This window comes from Oncorhynchus keta, chromosome 7 (genome assembly GCF_023373465.1).
Source record: "Oncorhynchus keta strain PuntledgeMale-10-30-2019 chromosome 7, Oket_V2, whole genome shotgun sequence".
NCBI classification, from domain to species: domain Eukaryota; kingdom Metazoa; phylum Chordata; class Actinopteri; order Salmoniformes; family Salmonidae; genus Oncorhynchus; species Oncorhynchus keta.
This window is the reverse complement of record NC_068427.1, coordinates 26,072,151-26,089,183: the sequence shown is the minus strand read 5'-3', so window position 1 is coordinate 26,089,183 and position 17,033 is coordinate 26,072,151. Positions and strand designations below refer to the sequence as shown.

The window sequence follows — 17,033 nt, the reverse complement described above, 5'->3', positions numbered from 1 at the left end:
CTATTTGGATCACTTCCTGTTCAACCATGCATCAAGTTGTGTTTTTAACATGCAGAAAGCATCTTCAAATGCCCCAAATAAACTGTTAAACAGAAATAAGCTTATACAGCTACAATGACACATCTCCTTGTCAAATGTCAGGCTTTTTTTTCTTCGTGTTTTTTCTTTTCTAGAAGGATCATTGTAATCACAACTGCTTGTCAAATCCTTTTCAAGCAATAATGACCTGTCAAGCCGAGACAATCTGCTCTAATCCATGCTGTTTATTCCCATTCTGCGGACGAGGAGTTTTCTATTGGCCGCGTGGCTTATCAGCACCCACAAACTCAGCCCATAGCTTAGTATTCTCCTCTCCTGATGTTGCCATCTCTACTTTGAGAGCTCTTAGATTATAATGATCTCTGAAGGAAAGGTTGGATTGTTAGTTTGTTACACAATCAACAGGAGGGTGTTGGATATTATGGATATTGGATTTTTTTTTTTTTTTAATCAATCACGTCATGTTCGAGATGGCCAAATCCTGAAATGAAACTGCACAGATCTTGTGTGACATTCATTTGGGCATCACTGGTATGATGAAGTCCATAGTAATACTCTGATAATGTGGGCGTTAGTGTGGTCAGTATGTCAGCAGAGGAGTAATTTACACAGCTAGGATTTCCAAAGGCTCTAAATGTCTCTCTAATCGAAATTGACCATTCTGTCCTAAGCTCTCGCTTCATCCCTACAAACACGCAGCAGTGTAAATCCAGTGACCTTCGACCTGGCCCTATGGCCCTCTGGGTAAAGCCTTCCATGCTCTGAATATTGATATTCTGGCTGTTGTGTTCCTCAATATATTCTCATTGGTAGAGATGATACAGACACATTTTGTTTTGAGTACTACCGTTTGTGAAAGTTAGTGGGGGCTGGTTGAGTGGGATTAGTGGATTTGAAGTGTTTCTTTAACCTCAAATAACAGGAGATGGCAGTGGAATGTTATCAGGTCAGTCTCACTCCCTCTGAAGACTTTTCATGTTGCAGATATTTTTGGCCTAGATAGGGAGAGTGGTCTGAAGTCTCCTGACTCCAAATCCTTCACATTTCATTTCTAATTCCTTGAGTCCCAGTCCAGATACAATTCCACCGCATAGTGTGTATGGGCCCAGCAGGAGCATGTTTTAACGAAGCCTAAATCCATTTAGTCGCCCACTATCTCCCCAATTCACCACTGACTACACTGCCCATAACAGAAATGGTATTTTCTCTCACTTTTACTCTGTGGAAAATATGATCTGATAATCACAACTTGAAATCTTGTAATGCGAACAAAACCTAAACAAATGACTCAGTGATGCTGGGAAAGTGCATTAGCTCGTACTCCCATTCTACGCTACGCTTTCATCCGTCCATCATCAGGCAGGATGATGTGGTGGTTCCCATCATCATTGGTATGGGGGAGCTGCGAGAGTACAGTAAATCAGATGGGACGCTAAAGCAGAGTGGCGTGGGACAGCCACAGAGTCAGAAGGCCCAGCTCTTTCCCAGGCCACCGCAGCACAGTAAAAGGACAACTAGACATGTTTTTAACCCATCTGACCCCATCTGATTGAGACATCCTGTTGAGTCTATTTGTCATGACGTGTCAACCGAGCCCTGAGAAAGGTGATAAGTGAGGCTCACGTTACCGGCCACTGTAATATCCATCTCTGGTCTGGCTGGTGGCGTAATGTAACAACCGTTCCAAAGGACCAGAACGGAATGAGTCACATCAGCTTCGTTGCCGCTTTGGTTGTTGTGTTGGTCTGCATTTTCAGAAATATAGTGTGAGTGGGATGTCAGTGGTTTGTTTAATGGCTGTTATGGGTGAAACTTCAGTCATGAAGTAATTAGTGTGAACTGCTATTGCATTCCACAGCAGACAGACAAAGCCCCGATCCTAGCTGGCCTGGGTGTTTATTTTAGCTCATAAATAACGCAGGCAACTTCGATTGTGGGGTACATTTATAATGCATGAACTCCTCTTTTTTTTCTCCCTTTCTGGCAACATATTCCTCCAAGGCTCTGTTCCCTTCAACTGCATTTCAATGAATAATTAAAGTGAAACTCAAAGAATGTCTGTGGTACCACCTGCTAGGTTGCTCATCGTTTCCCGCTCTCTATTGAAGAACATAATAGCAGGTCTTCAACCATATAGATTTCAGCCCATTAGTGGCAGCACAGTGCTGTTTTTGTTGGTTTGAAAACATTGGATAAATAATGATATTCACAACGTTTTAAACTACTCTTTCAAGGCTGTATGCTGTTGACATGTAATGAATCGCTAATTGTGTCAAAGAACATTAAAGGTATGTTGACTTACTTGGCATGCATGCCTGCAGGTCTTCATTGTTATTACCCTGTTAATTGCAATTGGTGCATGAGCTATAAAAGTATTCCAGGTAATATTTAATTGCGTTATGCCTTGACAGCTTATGACTCCCAACAAATGGTAGATGAGTAAATCTATTTGAATTCAATCCCTTTTTGACAGCTCACCTTTTGATTTGACTGAAACCTTCCATACATATTTGCTGATTGTAGAAATTACCAGAAAGTGACTTTTTAAACCTGAATGCCAAAACCTTCAAGAGATAAAGGTGCTCAAAGTGTATCCATGTTGCATACCCCACCATAGCATTAGACAGCCATGTCTTCTTCCCTGGAAAATATACATGGTTGGGATTGATATCATTTAAAAGCTAACAGACAGGGTTGTCAAACTATTTTTATCATTTCTGGTGGAAAAAGTTATTTGACTGAAAATTGTTATTTATTTGACCTTTTTTAATGTAAATCCCCTATATGACCTAGATATTAACATATGTTGTAGCTTAGACCCTATTTTTATATCATCTAATGGTTTTGTGTTGTGTATGCTATTGAATACAGGGTGGGTGTCATGTTTTGGCTGATAAATGTACTAAAATGTGAATACAATTTTTAAATGTCAACTTTCAAATAGTACAACAAAGATGGTTGGAAGTCCACACATCAGAGAATGTTTACTTGAATGGAAATATCTGTTACATTTTTGTGGTACTAACTAGAAGTTTAAATGTACATTTCAACGGTGTACCAGCTAAATTTCAGTGGTCTGAAGGGACAGGTCCAGGCCAAGAATATGATTGAAATGACCCCCCTCTTCAAAAGCATGGCGTCTCAATCGTTGGTCGGTACAACACAACCGCAGATGATGTGAAGGATAGTTTAAGATACGCCATATGCGAATATGAAATCCAAGTTTGTATTAATTTAGATAATTTACATATTTTTTTTCAAGAAATTATAAAATCGTTTGACAGCCCTGTCTAAGTTTTTAAATGATATCAATCCCAACTATTTTGCAGTAACTACTTTTCAACTATTTTCCAGTAAAGAAGACATGGATGCCTCATGGGATGTTGGTATGCTAACTGGCTCAACTTTGAGCACCTTTATCTCCTGAAGGTTTTGTCATTTAGGTCCAAAAAGGCACTTTCTGACCACTTCTTCCACGGGAAAACAATGTTTGGGAAGTTTTGTTTAAATAAAAAGGGATGCTGTCAAAAAGTGATTTGAATTCAAATTTAATTCCCCAGATAGCAAAAGTGATTTGATAAATGACTTTTGGAAAAGATTTGAGATAAAGACCAAGGGCCTTATGAAAGGAGTTGACGATCTCCATAGGAAGAGAGAGAGATGGAAACCAGATGGTTTTTCCTCCCCTAGTCTGTTATATGACAGACATTGAGAAGAGGCATGTCTGTGTTATCCTTGCTCTGTGAACTAATGAGAGGGCATATGGTGACATGAGTCATGTCATCCATGGTAAACATCATAACCAACACAAACCCATGGGATGGACTTTGAAGTTTGAGTTTTTTGAGTCCTACCAGGACATGAATTGTGATAAAAAGGTGTGTTTGTGTGCTGGGGAGAGGGCTGTAGAACCATGTTTCAAGTTTGAGCACTTCAGTTCATCGGACTCCTCCTCCAACCTTGAAATGTCTAATCCACTCACACACCCTAGTGTGGCAGCATGCCTCAACTGCTTTTCCAAACCAGCAACTGTGTTGGTTTACTGTAAGCGCAGAGAAAGGGACAACCGGATAGTCCTATGCACGACCACACCTCATCTTACTCACAGTCCACTGAAAGAACAATGTGGAAGGTACACTGAACTTTATTGTTTATTAATCACCGTAAATCACTCCACACGTTTCTCCTACGAAAGTTAATGACAAGTCAATAACATATTGGAAAGCCTTTAGAACGTACCACTTTCTACTTATTCACATCACAACTCAACACTCGATGAAATATGTTTAAACTGTTCTGATTTGTTGACCTCAGCTTGTTTTGATACTCCCAGTGTGCATCACATGACAGGCAACTCTTCACCAGATGTACAACTTTAATTCTTTCATTTCAAATATGTCACGGAATTCACTTTTTGAATGTTTTCTTGGACATGGTAGAAACAAACACTTGACTTGAATATGGATGTGGGCCCTAATCTATAGATTTCACATGACTGGGCAGGGGATTGGCCTGGGAGGGCATAGGGTCCACCCACTGGGGAGCAACATTGTTTTTTCCCCAGAAAAGGGCTTCATTACAGACAGGGATATTCCTCAGCACCCACCCCCCACCCCCCCTCAGAAGATCCTGCAGGTGGTTACACGTGGTCTGCGGTTGTGAGGCCTGTTGGACGTACTGCCAAATTGTCTAAAGATATTGGAAGCAACTTATAGTAGAGAAATTAACATTCAATTCTCTGGAACAGCTCGGTTGGACTATACTACAGTCAGCATGCCAATTGCATGCTCCCTCAACATTTAAGACATCTGTGGCATTGTGGATGGTGGATAGATTATCTTGGCAAAGGAGAAATGCTCACTAACAGGGATGTAAACAAATTTGTGCACAAACATTTAGAGAAAATTGCTTTTTATGTGTATGGAAAAGTCCTGGGATTTTTTTTTCAGCTCATGAAACATGGGACCAAGACTTTACATGTTGCTTTTATATTTTTTTGTTCAGTGTAAATCAAGCTGACTTTGAATTATCTAATGCAGTTTGAAGTGGGCCTTCTGCCATGAATAAGAATGAGGAGGGATGTAGGGAACCATTAAGAGTAATGGTGCTCATAGCAAGGGAGTGATTGAGGGAGAGAGAAAGAGACCGAGGTGGAGAAAGATATACAGAGAGCGAGAGAGATTAAAAAGAGAGCACTTTAACCGCAACATCAGAGTAGGTCCTGGTGACCAGTGGTAGCTTCTGTGTGGGTCGATAAATATGAGCGGGGCGTCTATCAAGCGCCGCTGGAGTAATTGAGTCTGGTGGTGTGCATGAAAAGTGCCAGGGCAGCAGAATAGATAGGTGATATTTACAGCGTGTGATCAACGGAGAGCCCCTCCCTATCACTCTATCCCAGAGGAGTCTGGTCACTCCTGCTGCAGCTCTGCACACTCCCAGGGACTCCAGACATGCCTTGTAAATATCCCCACCGCATTGCCAAGCTGACGCTAAACTTCAGGACCATGATCGACAGTTTCTACTGGCCCCAGACATCTTTTCCTTTATGGGATAGATGGGGGGGGACGGGTGTTTGGTTATTCATGTGTAGAAATATTATGTTGTATCTGTACCCATTGGATGCAGTGATCACAATATAGTGGCTATATCTAGGAGAACCAAGGTTCCAAAAGTGGGGCCGAAAATAGAGATAATCAAAAGTTGTCTGACTCTTATGTGGAGGGTGTAAAACATATTTGTTGGTCTGATGTGATTTAATTTTTTTTTTTTTTAATTTTACCTTTATTTAACCAGGCAAGTCAGTTAAGAACATATTCTTATTTTCAATGACGGCCTGGGAACAGTGGGTTAACTGCCTGTTCAGGGGCAGAACGACAGATTTGTACCTTGTCAGCTCGGGGGTTTGAACTCGCAACCTTCCAGTTACTAGTCCAACGCTCTAACCACCAGGCTACGCTGCCGCCCCAAAGAGCATCCAGATGCTGAACTTAATGAATTTATGAAATTGCTGCTTTCAATTATTGATAAATATGCACCTGTTATTAAGAAACTGACTGTTAGTACTGTTATGGCTCCATGGATTGATGAGGAATTGAAAAACTGTATGGTTGAAAGAGATGGGGCGAAAGGAGTGGCTAATAAGTCTGGATGCACACCTGACTCAACTGCAAATTGAGAAATGATGCGACTAAACTTAGCAATAATAAGAAGAAACTGTATTATGAAGCCAAGAACAATGATCAAAACACTTTATTTTAAATGACATTATGGGCAGAAAGACATTCAACTTCATCTTTCAATTAATCAGATAACTTACTCATCACAAAAACATTTGATGTTGCCAATTATCTTAATGATTACTTCATTGGCAAAGTGGGCAAACTTAAGCGGGAAATGCCAACAACGAACAGTGAGCCATCATATTCATGCATAAAAAAACTAATAATGAAAGAAAAGCATTGTAAGTTAGAATTTTGCAAAGTTAGTGTGGGACAGGCACACTAGGCATCGACAACTTAGGAGTGGCCATACACAGTAGACTTCCATCTATCCGTCATATCTTTTAATCTGAGTCTAGGAGGAAGGTTTTTGTCCTCAGGCCTGGAGGGAAGCCAAAGTCATTCTGCTACCCAAGAGTGGTAAAGCGGACTTCGCTGGTTCTAACCACAGACCAATCAGCTAGCTGCCAGCTCTTAGCAAACTGTTGGGAGAAAGTGGTGTTTGACCAAATACAATGCTATTTCTCTGTAAACAAATTGACAACAGACTTTCATCATGCTTATTGAGAAGGACACTCAACATATACTACACAAACGACTGATGATTGGTTGAAAGTGATAAGAAGATTGTTTGAGCTGTAGTGTTTTCAGTGTAGCCTTTGATATTATTGACCATAACCTGTTGTTGAGAACTTCTGTTATGGCTTTTAAACTTCTGCTATGTCGTGGATTCAGAGCCATCTATCTAATAGAACTCAAAGGCATCTCTGTCAAACATGTAGGGTGTGGTGTACCGCAGAGAAGTTCTCTAGGCCCTCTACTTTTTTCCCCTTCTATTTTTTACCAATGACATGCCACTGGCATTAAACAAAGCCTGTGTGTCCATGTATGCTGATGATTCAACCATATACACGTCAGCAACCACAGCTAATGAAGTCATTTGAAATCCTTAACACGGAGTTGCAGTCAGTTTTGGAATAGGTGGCCAGTAATAAACTGGTCCTGAACATCTCTAAAACTAAGAGCATTGTATTTGGTACAAATCATTCCCAAAGCTCTAGACCTCAGCTGAATCTCTAGTAATGAATGGTGTGGCTGTTGAACAAGTTGAGACTAAATTACTTGGCGTTACCTTAGATTGTAAACTGTCATGGTCAAAACATGTAGATTCAGTGGTTTTAAAGATGGGGAGAGGTCTGTCCGTAATAAAGCTTTTTTGACACCACACTGCTAAGAAAGACCTAGTTAAGCTGCAGCTGGCCTAGAACAGAGTGGCACATCTTGCTCTTAGTTGTAATCAGAAGGCTAATTTAAATACTAGGCATGCTCTCTTGCCTATGAGTTGATGAGACTAACTGCATCACTTATTTTTTATAAGAAACTATGTGTTGAAAATTCCAAATTGTTTGCATAGTCAACTTACTCACAGCTCTGACACACACACTTACCCCACCAGACATGCCACCAGGTGTCTTTTCATAGTTCCCAAATCCAGAACAAATTCAAGAAAGCGTACCATATTATATAGAGCCATTATTGCAAGGAACTCCCTTCCATCTCATATTGCTCAAATGAACAGCAAACCTGGTAAAAAACCAACAACAGATAAATCAACACCACGGCACAGCGTCACTCCAGTATCTGACCTAGATATTTTATGTGATATGTAGGCTATGTGTGCTGCTTTTAAGTGTGTGTGTGTGTATTAAGAAAGGAGTCAGACCCTTGACTTTTTCCACATGTTACGTTACAGCCTTATTCTAAAATGGATAAAATACTTTTTTCCCTCATCAATCTATACACAATAGCCCATAATTATAAAGCAAAAACAGGTTTTTACACATTTTTTCAAAACAAATAAAGAAATACCTTATTTACATAAGTATTCAGACCCTTTGCTATGAGACTTGAAATTGAGCTCAGGTGAATCCTGTTTCCATTGATCATCCTTGAGATGTTTCTACAACTTGATTGGAGTCCACCTGTGGTAAATTCTATTGATTGGACATGTTTTGGGAAGGCACACACCTGTCTAAGGTCCCACAGTTGACAGTGCACGTCAGAGCAAAAATCAAGCCATGAGGTTTACGGAATTCTCCGTAGAGCTCTGAGACAGGATTGTGTCGAGGCACAGATATGCAGGTACCAAAACATTTCTGCAGGATTGAATGTCCCCAAGAACACAGTGGCCTTCATTCTTAAATGGAAGAAGTTTGGAACCACCAAGACTCTTCCTTGGTCAGGGAGGTTACCAAGAACCCGACGGTCACTCTGACAGAGCTCTAGAGTTCCTCTGTGGAGATGGTTGTCCTTCTGGAAGGTTCTCCCATCTCTGCAGCAATCAGGCCTTTTGTAAAAGGAGGCCCAAACTGAAGCCACTCCTCAGTAAAAGGCAACTAAAGGACACTGACCATGAGAAACAAGATGCTCTGGTCTGATGAAACCAAGATTGAACTCTTTGGCCTGAATGCCAAGTGTCACTTCTGGAGGAAACCTGGCACCATCCCTACTGTGAAGCATGGTGGTGGCAGCGTCATCCTGTGGGAATGTTTTTCAGCGGCAGAGACTGGGAGACTAGTCAGGCCTTGAGTGGCCCAAGCAGAGCCCGGACTTGAACCCGATCGAACATCTCTGGAGAGACCGGAAAATTGCTGTGCAGCGACATTCCCCATCCAACCTGACAGAGCTTGAGAGGATCTGTAGCGAAGAATGGGAGAATGTGTGTATGCCAAGCTTGTAGCCTCATACACAAAAAGACTCAAGACTGTGAACACTGCCAAAGGTGTTTCAACACAGTACTTTTTAAAATATTTGAATACATTTTCTACAATTCTAGAAACTATTTTTTTTGTCATTATGGGGTATTGTGTGTAGATTGATTGGGAAAAAACTATTTAATCAATTTTAGAATAAGGCTGTAACATAACAATGTGGAAAAAGTCACGGTGTCTGAATACTTACACAATTCACTGTAGATCTGTCCTTGAGCAGTTCTTGTTTATTAATGTTCTGTCATGTTTCATGTTCTGTGTGGACCCCAGGAAAAGGAGCTGCGGCTTTCACTAATGGGGATCCTAATAAAATAGCAAATTATTTGATGGATTGCAGTATGGTAACGAAATGAAGGAATCATAGCTTGTCGTCGGAAAACCACTCATCTCTCCTAAACCCGCCCTATGATTGTACAAATATGCTCAGGCGGTATGGGAAAATGTCTCCTGTACGTAATACATTAGCATGAATGATGTTCATGCCTTTTGTTATGTCTGTAGTACATATTGTGAAGCCCGAGGCAATCTCGACTGGTAGCGGTTCACACTTCATTAACTGAAGCAAAACACTTTGTGACATTTTATACAATACATTTTGTCAGAGTTTGTTTTTTCAGCTGTCCCCGTTGGGAAGTGAGTCTTTTTTACGTTGGACCAAGAACCAGCGCGCCCCTACCCCAGCCGCCTGGGGAAGTGGAAGTTCGAAGATGCACAAGCGCGCGCACACACACACACACACACACACACACATAGCTGAGTTGTCTTACCCCCCTCTTCCCCTTCGCTGTGACAAAGTGAGGACGGTGCTGTCGCATTGGCAGCCATTCAGTCCCTGACTCTCACATCGGCCCCACAGAAAGCCTTTCAGGGCTCCACAGTGCAACAACTGCTGTGTTTTATTACAGCGTGAAATGGGGAGTGAAAGGGCTCCAAGGCTGGTCCTACTTACCCATGCAGAATGTGTCACTTTTTTGGAAGGACGATAAGGACACAAAGGGAGAGTCTGGAGCACAAATGCTTTTGTTGGGAAACTGCTACAGCCAACTGCTTTGGTGGAGCTCTGGCCTCAACCAATAGCCAAAGTCCTTGTATACATCTGGGAATGAGAACAGTTCAATTCAGTACACTAAATGATGTTAACTTGCATGTTTATGCATCATAGAACATTTTCATGTGGTGTTGTTATGCCAACATATGTTAGCCTGGATGCCAGTCTCAGACTTTAGCTTCAACACCATCTCATGCTGGCACCCAGGTTAACTAGACAGATGCAGCATGTCTATCCCAATTACCCGCCTTCCCTTCCATGTTGTCTCTGCCCAGCTGAGATCTCCTACACTGAATAAAAATATAAATGGAACATGCAACAATTTCAAAGATTTTACTTCGTTTCAGTTCATATAAGGAGATCAGTCAATTGAAATGAATGCATTCGACCCTAATCTATGGATTTCACTTGACTGGGAATACAGAGATGCATCTGTTGTTTAAGGCACAGATAGTGCCTTAAAAAAACGATATGGGTGTGGGTCAGAAAACAACCAGTCAGCATCTGGTGTGACCACCATTTTCCTCATGTAGTGTGACATCTCATTCGCATAGTGTTGATCATGCTGTTGATTCTGGCCTGTGGAATATTTTCCCACTCCTCTTCAATGGCTGTGTGAAGTTGCTGGATATTGGCGGGAACTCAAACACGCTGTCGTACACGTCAATCCAGAGCAGCCCGAACATGCTCAATGACATGTCTGAGTATGCAGGTCATGGAAGAAGTGGGACATTTTCAGCCTCCAGGAATTGTGTCCTTGCAATATCGGGCTGTGCATTATCATGCTTAAACAAGAGGTGATGGCGGCGGATGAATGGCACAACAATGAGGCTCAGGATTGCGCCACGGCATCTCTGTGCATTCAAATTGCCATCGATAAAATGCAATTGTGCTCGTTGTCCGTAGCTGCCCATACCATAACCCCACCTTCATCATGGGGCCCTCTGTTCACAACGTTGACCGCAAACCGCTCGCCCACACGAAGCCATAGACGCTGTCTGCCATCTGTCCGGTACAGTTGAAACCAGGATTCATCAGTGAAGAGCACACTTCTCCGGCATGCCAGTGGCCATCGAAGGTGAGCATTTGCCCACTGAAGTTGGTTACGACCCCAAACTGCAGTCAGGTCAAGACCCAGCTGATGACGATGAGCATGCAAATGAGCTACCCTGAGAAGGTTTCTGACTGTCGGCACAAACTTTCTTTGGTTCTGCAAACTGTTTCATCAGCTGTCCAGTTAGCTCAGGGGTGGGCAATTCTGGTCCTTGATGGCTTGATTTGGTGTCAGTTTTGCCCCAGCCCCAATAACACACCTGACTCTAATAATCTCCTAATCAAGATCTTCAGTTTAGAATGCAATTTGATTAATCAGCTGTGTTTGCTAGGGATGGAGAAAAAGTGTGACACCAATCAGGCCCTCAAGGACTGGAGTTGTCCACCCCTGGGTTAGCTGGTCTCAGACCATCCTGCAGGTGAAGAAGCCAGAAATAGAGGTCCTGGGCTGACATGGTTACACAGTCTGTGGTTGTGAGGCCGGTTGGACGTACTGCTAAATTCTCCTAAACAACATTGGAGGCGGATTATGATGGAGAAATGAACGTTAAATTCCCTGGCAACAGCTCTGGTGGACATTCCTGCAGTCAGCATGCCAATTGCACACTCAACTGTGTTGTGTGACAAAACTGCACATTTTAGAGGGGCCTTTTATTGTCCCCAGCACAAGGTGCACTTGTGTACCTGTGTAATGATCATGCTGTTTTCAGCTTCTTGATATATTCCACACCTGTCAGGTGGATGGATTATCTTGACAAAGGATAAAATGCTCACCTAACAGGGATGTAAACAAATTTGTGCACAACATTCAAGAAATAATATTTTTTGTGCGTATGGGATATTTCTGGAATTTTATTTCAGCTTATGAAACATGGGACCAACACCTTACATGTTGCATTTATATTTTTGTTCAGTAATGGTTAAACCCCATGTTAAAGACTCACAGAAGCAGATATTGTTGGAGTCAGCAGCAAAACTGTGTCAATTCAACTGTGGTTTTTGATTGAGTCACCTTTTTGTAATTATACGGAGCGTCTCCTATTTGCTTTGGCAAGACATCTGTCGTCACTCACGCCCCCTCCTACTAAAATGTCAGTTATGTGGGTGTGGCTGAGGAAAAACACTGACAGATTGTCAATTATCAGCACACCTGTGGAGAGCTCTCACAGCGAGGAACTCAAATGCTTATCTTTTTGTGATCCTCATATCCACTCCCTCAAAGAGTGCAAAGACTTGCAAAATCCGTAGGAATGCACTTCCTTTATTTTTAATTCGCCTTCGTTTTTTCTATTGTATTGAAAACATCTCTCTTGGACTAGATACATTGCCGTGTGTGTGTGTGTGTGTGTGTGTGTGTGTGTGTGTGTGTGTGTGTGTGTGTGTGTGTGTGTGTGTGTGTGTGTGTGTGTGTGTGTGTGTGTGTGTGTGTGTGTGTGTGTGTGTGTGTGTGTGTGTGTGTGTGTGACACATTGAAGGGGTAGACTTCATGCACTAACCATACAAGGTCGAATCTGTTATCTTTTAACGTGGTATGCCATCTTAATTCCTGTTGCCTTCACACGCGAGCTCGGGCATTTCAAATGCAAGTTTCAATCCATTTTCATTTTCCCTATAGATCTAATTGTGATGAAGCATAACGGGGCCTGATCCCAAAGAAAAGCCTTTCTTCAACCACTGGAATGCATTCATTGCGATGCTCACAAGATCTTTCATTGGGAAAATTGGCTTGATTCCGCAGCTTACATGTGTATGCTCAGTGATTTGTAGAGGGGATTGTAGGCCTTTGGCATGTGCCATGTCTGTTGGCAGAGGTTCCTTTAGACTAGTGAGACTGCTGGAGCAAAAGCCATTGCCTCAACACCTCAATGTGTCAGCATGGTTTCTCTGGATGGAAGACTGGCTGCCCATTAGTGATACTACATGTACTGTAGGTGTTCATCAAATCATATTCCCATGTAGTATGTGGGGATAGTGACATTGCAAGACTCTTATTTCAGTTTTTCCCACTGTGTAATTCTGTGGAACACACAATGGTTTCTTTTGAATCTCCAGGGGTTCTTTCTGAACTCCTGCTCATCACATACTATAGGCTATACTTGTTTTAGGGGAAATATGAACTACTGCTCATCACATACTATAGGCTATACTTGTTTTTAGGGGAAATATGAACTACTGCTCATCACATACTATAGGCTATACTTGTTTTTAGGGGAAATATGAACTACTGCTCATCACATACTATAGGCTATACTTGTTTTTAGGGGAAATATGGACTACTGCTCATCACATACTCTAGCCTATACTTGTTTTTAGGGGAAATATGGACTACTGCTCATCACATACTATAGCCTATACTTGTTTTTAGGGGAAATATGGACTACTGCTCATCACATACTATAGCCTATACTTGTTTTTAGGGGAAATATGGACTACTGCTCATCACATACTATAGCCTATACTTGTTTTTAGGGGAAATATGGACTACTGCTCATCACATACTATAGCCTATACTTGTTTTTAGGGGAAATATGAACTCCTGCTCATCACATACTATAGGCTATACTTGTTTTTAGGGGAAATATGGACTACTGCTCATCACATACTATAGCCTATACTTGTTTTTAGGGGAAATATGGACTACTGCTCATCACATACTATAGCCTATACTTGTTTTTAGGGGAAATATGAACTCCTGCTCATCACATACTATAGGCTATACTTGTTTTTAGGGGAAATATGGACTACTGCTCATCACATACTATAGCCTATACTTGTTTTTAGGGGAAATATGAACTACTGCTTCCCTACTGCCTCCTGTCTCCCTTTTCTCAGTCCTGTATCTCCTCCTTAACACTTCAGTGTCCAGATGGTCTTCTGTCAAACCCGCTCCGTGGGAGTGGAGAGAAAAAGCGAGACCGAGCTTAGCAAGTTTTAACTGCGAGACCACAGTGTGTAATTGAGAACTGTCAGGCAACCCAAGTGTAGGGCCCTGATTGCGCCATGTTCCTCCTAGAAGCCAGGTTTACACTTCAACATGTGCTCGCCCTACACACTCCATAAAAAGCAAGTCAACTTTTCACTGGCAATGGCATAATAAAAACAGAGGCTGCTAATGAGCTGATTAAAGACACATAAACACAGCTCCCTGACTAAGGTGTCATTTCTTATGTTGCCTTTTAAGACAATCTTATTCTCATGCAAGTGTCTCTGTACCATATCAGTAAAACATGGGCACATACTGTTTTACGCTCATCGAATGACTCTGTCTCTCTCTATATATCTAATAGGTAATGTTCTCTGAGATTGACATGAGACATCCAGAATGCTCTGGCCAAAAGTTCACTACCTAGCTCTCATTTCTCTTCTCACGTTAGGTCTCCATCTCTGGTTCATCAAAGATGATTCCCCCCTGCTGACCAACATATTGGACTTTCCCATACGAGGAATGCGGTGGTGGAGTCTGACAGTTAGCTGCTGGGTCTCTGTATTGGAGCTGGGTCAGAGAGCCTAAGCCTAAATTGAATGGGGCCGAATGGTCACTGTGGTTTGGGCCTGTCCCAGTGGCTGCCCAGAAGCAGCAGCCCAGCAGTGGTTCCTCTCTGGGAGACTCTCCTACTGGCTATAGCAGTACCACTTTGTTCTGTAGCAGCCAGCTAGCAGCACCCGGAACACATCAGCCTCCAGCCACTGTATCCTATGAAGGTTCTGAACACATGCCCCTTTTTCTGCGGTGGCATCTGATGCCTGATTCCCTTGGACATGCATGAACTTTCATGTTTTATTACATTTAGCCTTATTGAGTTTGATTAGTTGAGGGCGAGTGGTTGTATTTACAGCGAGAGGAATTTGTCCATTATTGGTGTATTTTCATTTTAAATTCTTCATCCGATATGTTGGGCTAAACGACGTGCCCTGCAGTCCCTTCTAGGATCCTCTTTGATCCCGCGCCAATCATCCAGTAAATAAGTTCCACATGTTTGAAAAGGGAATCCCAAGAACATTTTAACTGGGTGTATTATCTATTAACCATCCTCTCCGTGTACAACTGGAAGAGGTGGGGAGGGAGAGAGGGCGGTAAGAGAGGCTGTATCGGGTTCAGACATGAGGTGGTGGAGAGAGCTGGTGAGGGGGGTTGGGGTTTATGCTGATGCATTTTTGTAAGGAATTTGTCAAGGGCAGAAGAGCCAGACAAAAAATTATAGCTATTGAGTGGATTTTGTGCTCTATTCTGAAACGAATCCGTTTTGGCCCTTGGCCTGTTACCTTCTTTTGTAGAAAATTGTTGATGTTCTTTGAAAGTATGTGGGGATTCTGTAACAAAGAGGTGTGAATGCTGATTGTGGTGTGTACCATGGAAGTGGCTGTGTGAGGTGCTTGGCAGTCAGAGAGGGAGCGAGACAGAAAGAGAGCAAGGGAGAGCAAGAGATAGCACCCTCTCAGGCTTCGCTCACACTAAGCTCTTTAATGTGGCTGACTCTTTGAAGCATTGACACCCTTCCTTCTCCCTTTCATAGTGCCTGGAGCCCTGCAAGGAATCCTGGGACCTGAAGGAAAATCAGTGCCAGGACTTATGCGAGGTACGTATGTCACTATTGCCACCGCCTCTGAGTTTGAGTGCTCCCTCTGGAGTGGGGAAAGTCTGCGGGAACGAAGAGCGTCAAGCAAAGTAAAGTGGAGGCTCTTTTTTCTCTCTACTGTAATGTAATGTAATGTAATGGCACTCCGTGTAAGATTGAATCAAAGCTGTTTAACTTACTCACCACTCAAATGAGTCATCAGGTTCAATGTAAAAAGGACAAACCCTGTTAGCTCACTGACCTGCCTGTTCAAGCACTGGCACACTCAACGCTACAAGTCACCTGACACACATTTTTAATTTGCCTTTCCTCCTCCCCCTCCTACCTCGTCCTCTTTGTCCTCTTCCTCCCCTTCTCCTCCTCCTCCTACCTCCTCGTCTCAATCTACCCTCCAGCCCCTCTTTCCCAAGAAGCACTATGAGTGTTTGACTAGCTGTGAGTTCCTGAAGTCTGTAGAAGGGGTGAAACAGGGGGACTGCTCGGCCCCTGAGAAGGCCAGTGGCTTCGCTGCAGCCTGCGTGGAGAGCTGTGAGGAGGATGGAGAGTGCTCCGCTGTCAAGAAGTGCTGCTCCAATGGCTGCGGACACACCTGTCAGACCCCCAAGAACCTCTACAAAGGTACAATGACACGTACTGTACAGGCACCATATGTGACATCATTGGGTACAACACTAACGCTAGTTACTGTACACAGACCTTTGTCAGATTCGGTTATTCAAAAGAAGCAGTAGCTTTCAGCGCTGTAACTTTTGTCCTTGAATATTGTAAATCATCTTCTGTTATTATTTAGCAAGGCTATGCCTTTTTAGTGTATGTGTTTGTGTATGCATGATATACCAAGTTTCACTAGTAGTGCTGCAAAATCCATTTAGCTATGTAGTAAGAACCATACATTTCATTTTATTCAAAATAGACCAATATTTCACTTGAGTTTCTTTGTCTCCACGCAATCCCCACATTCTGTACATGCTGTATTTTATGATACATCCAGTGTGTGAAATTGTTCTAAATCTGCTTTAGGCTCACAAAAGAACAGATGCATAGAGAGAGAGAGAGAGAGAGGGAGGGAGACCTCCAGTAAAACTGATTTAATGGCACTGCCTGAGGTGGATGTTCAGAGAGAAGTGGAGAGCGCACAGCCCATTGTGGAAGAGCGAGAGAAGACTCTCTCAGTGCCTCTGGGCCAGGAGATGGAAGCTGGATCTTCTTCAGTTGTGTTTGTCAGCAGCACACTCTCTCAGGCTGTTGACAGCCTTGGACCATAACAAGACAGGAGAAGTGGAACGACTGGAACCTGCCTCTTTCAGTCTTTGGAGCAATGCAGTGA

General features: G+C 42.6%; 1 protein-coding gene across 1 annotated transcript in view; it reads left to right on the top strand.

Annotated features, from left to right (window-relative positions):
• The window catches only part of LOC118386223 (anosmin-1-like), a 57,707-nt gene that overhangs the window by 20,187 nt on the left and 20,487 nt on the right, over positions 1-17,033 (top strand). The window contains exons 3-4 of the mRNA XM_035773771.2: positions 15,644-15,706; positions 16,102-16,324. Coding sequence (XP_035629664.1) covers positions 15,644-15,706; positions 16,102-16,324 — 286 coding nt within the window. The remainder of the gene's footprint in view (positions 1-15,643; positions 15,707-16,101; positions 16,325-17,033) is intronic.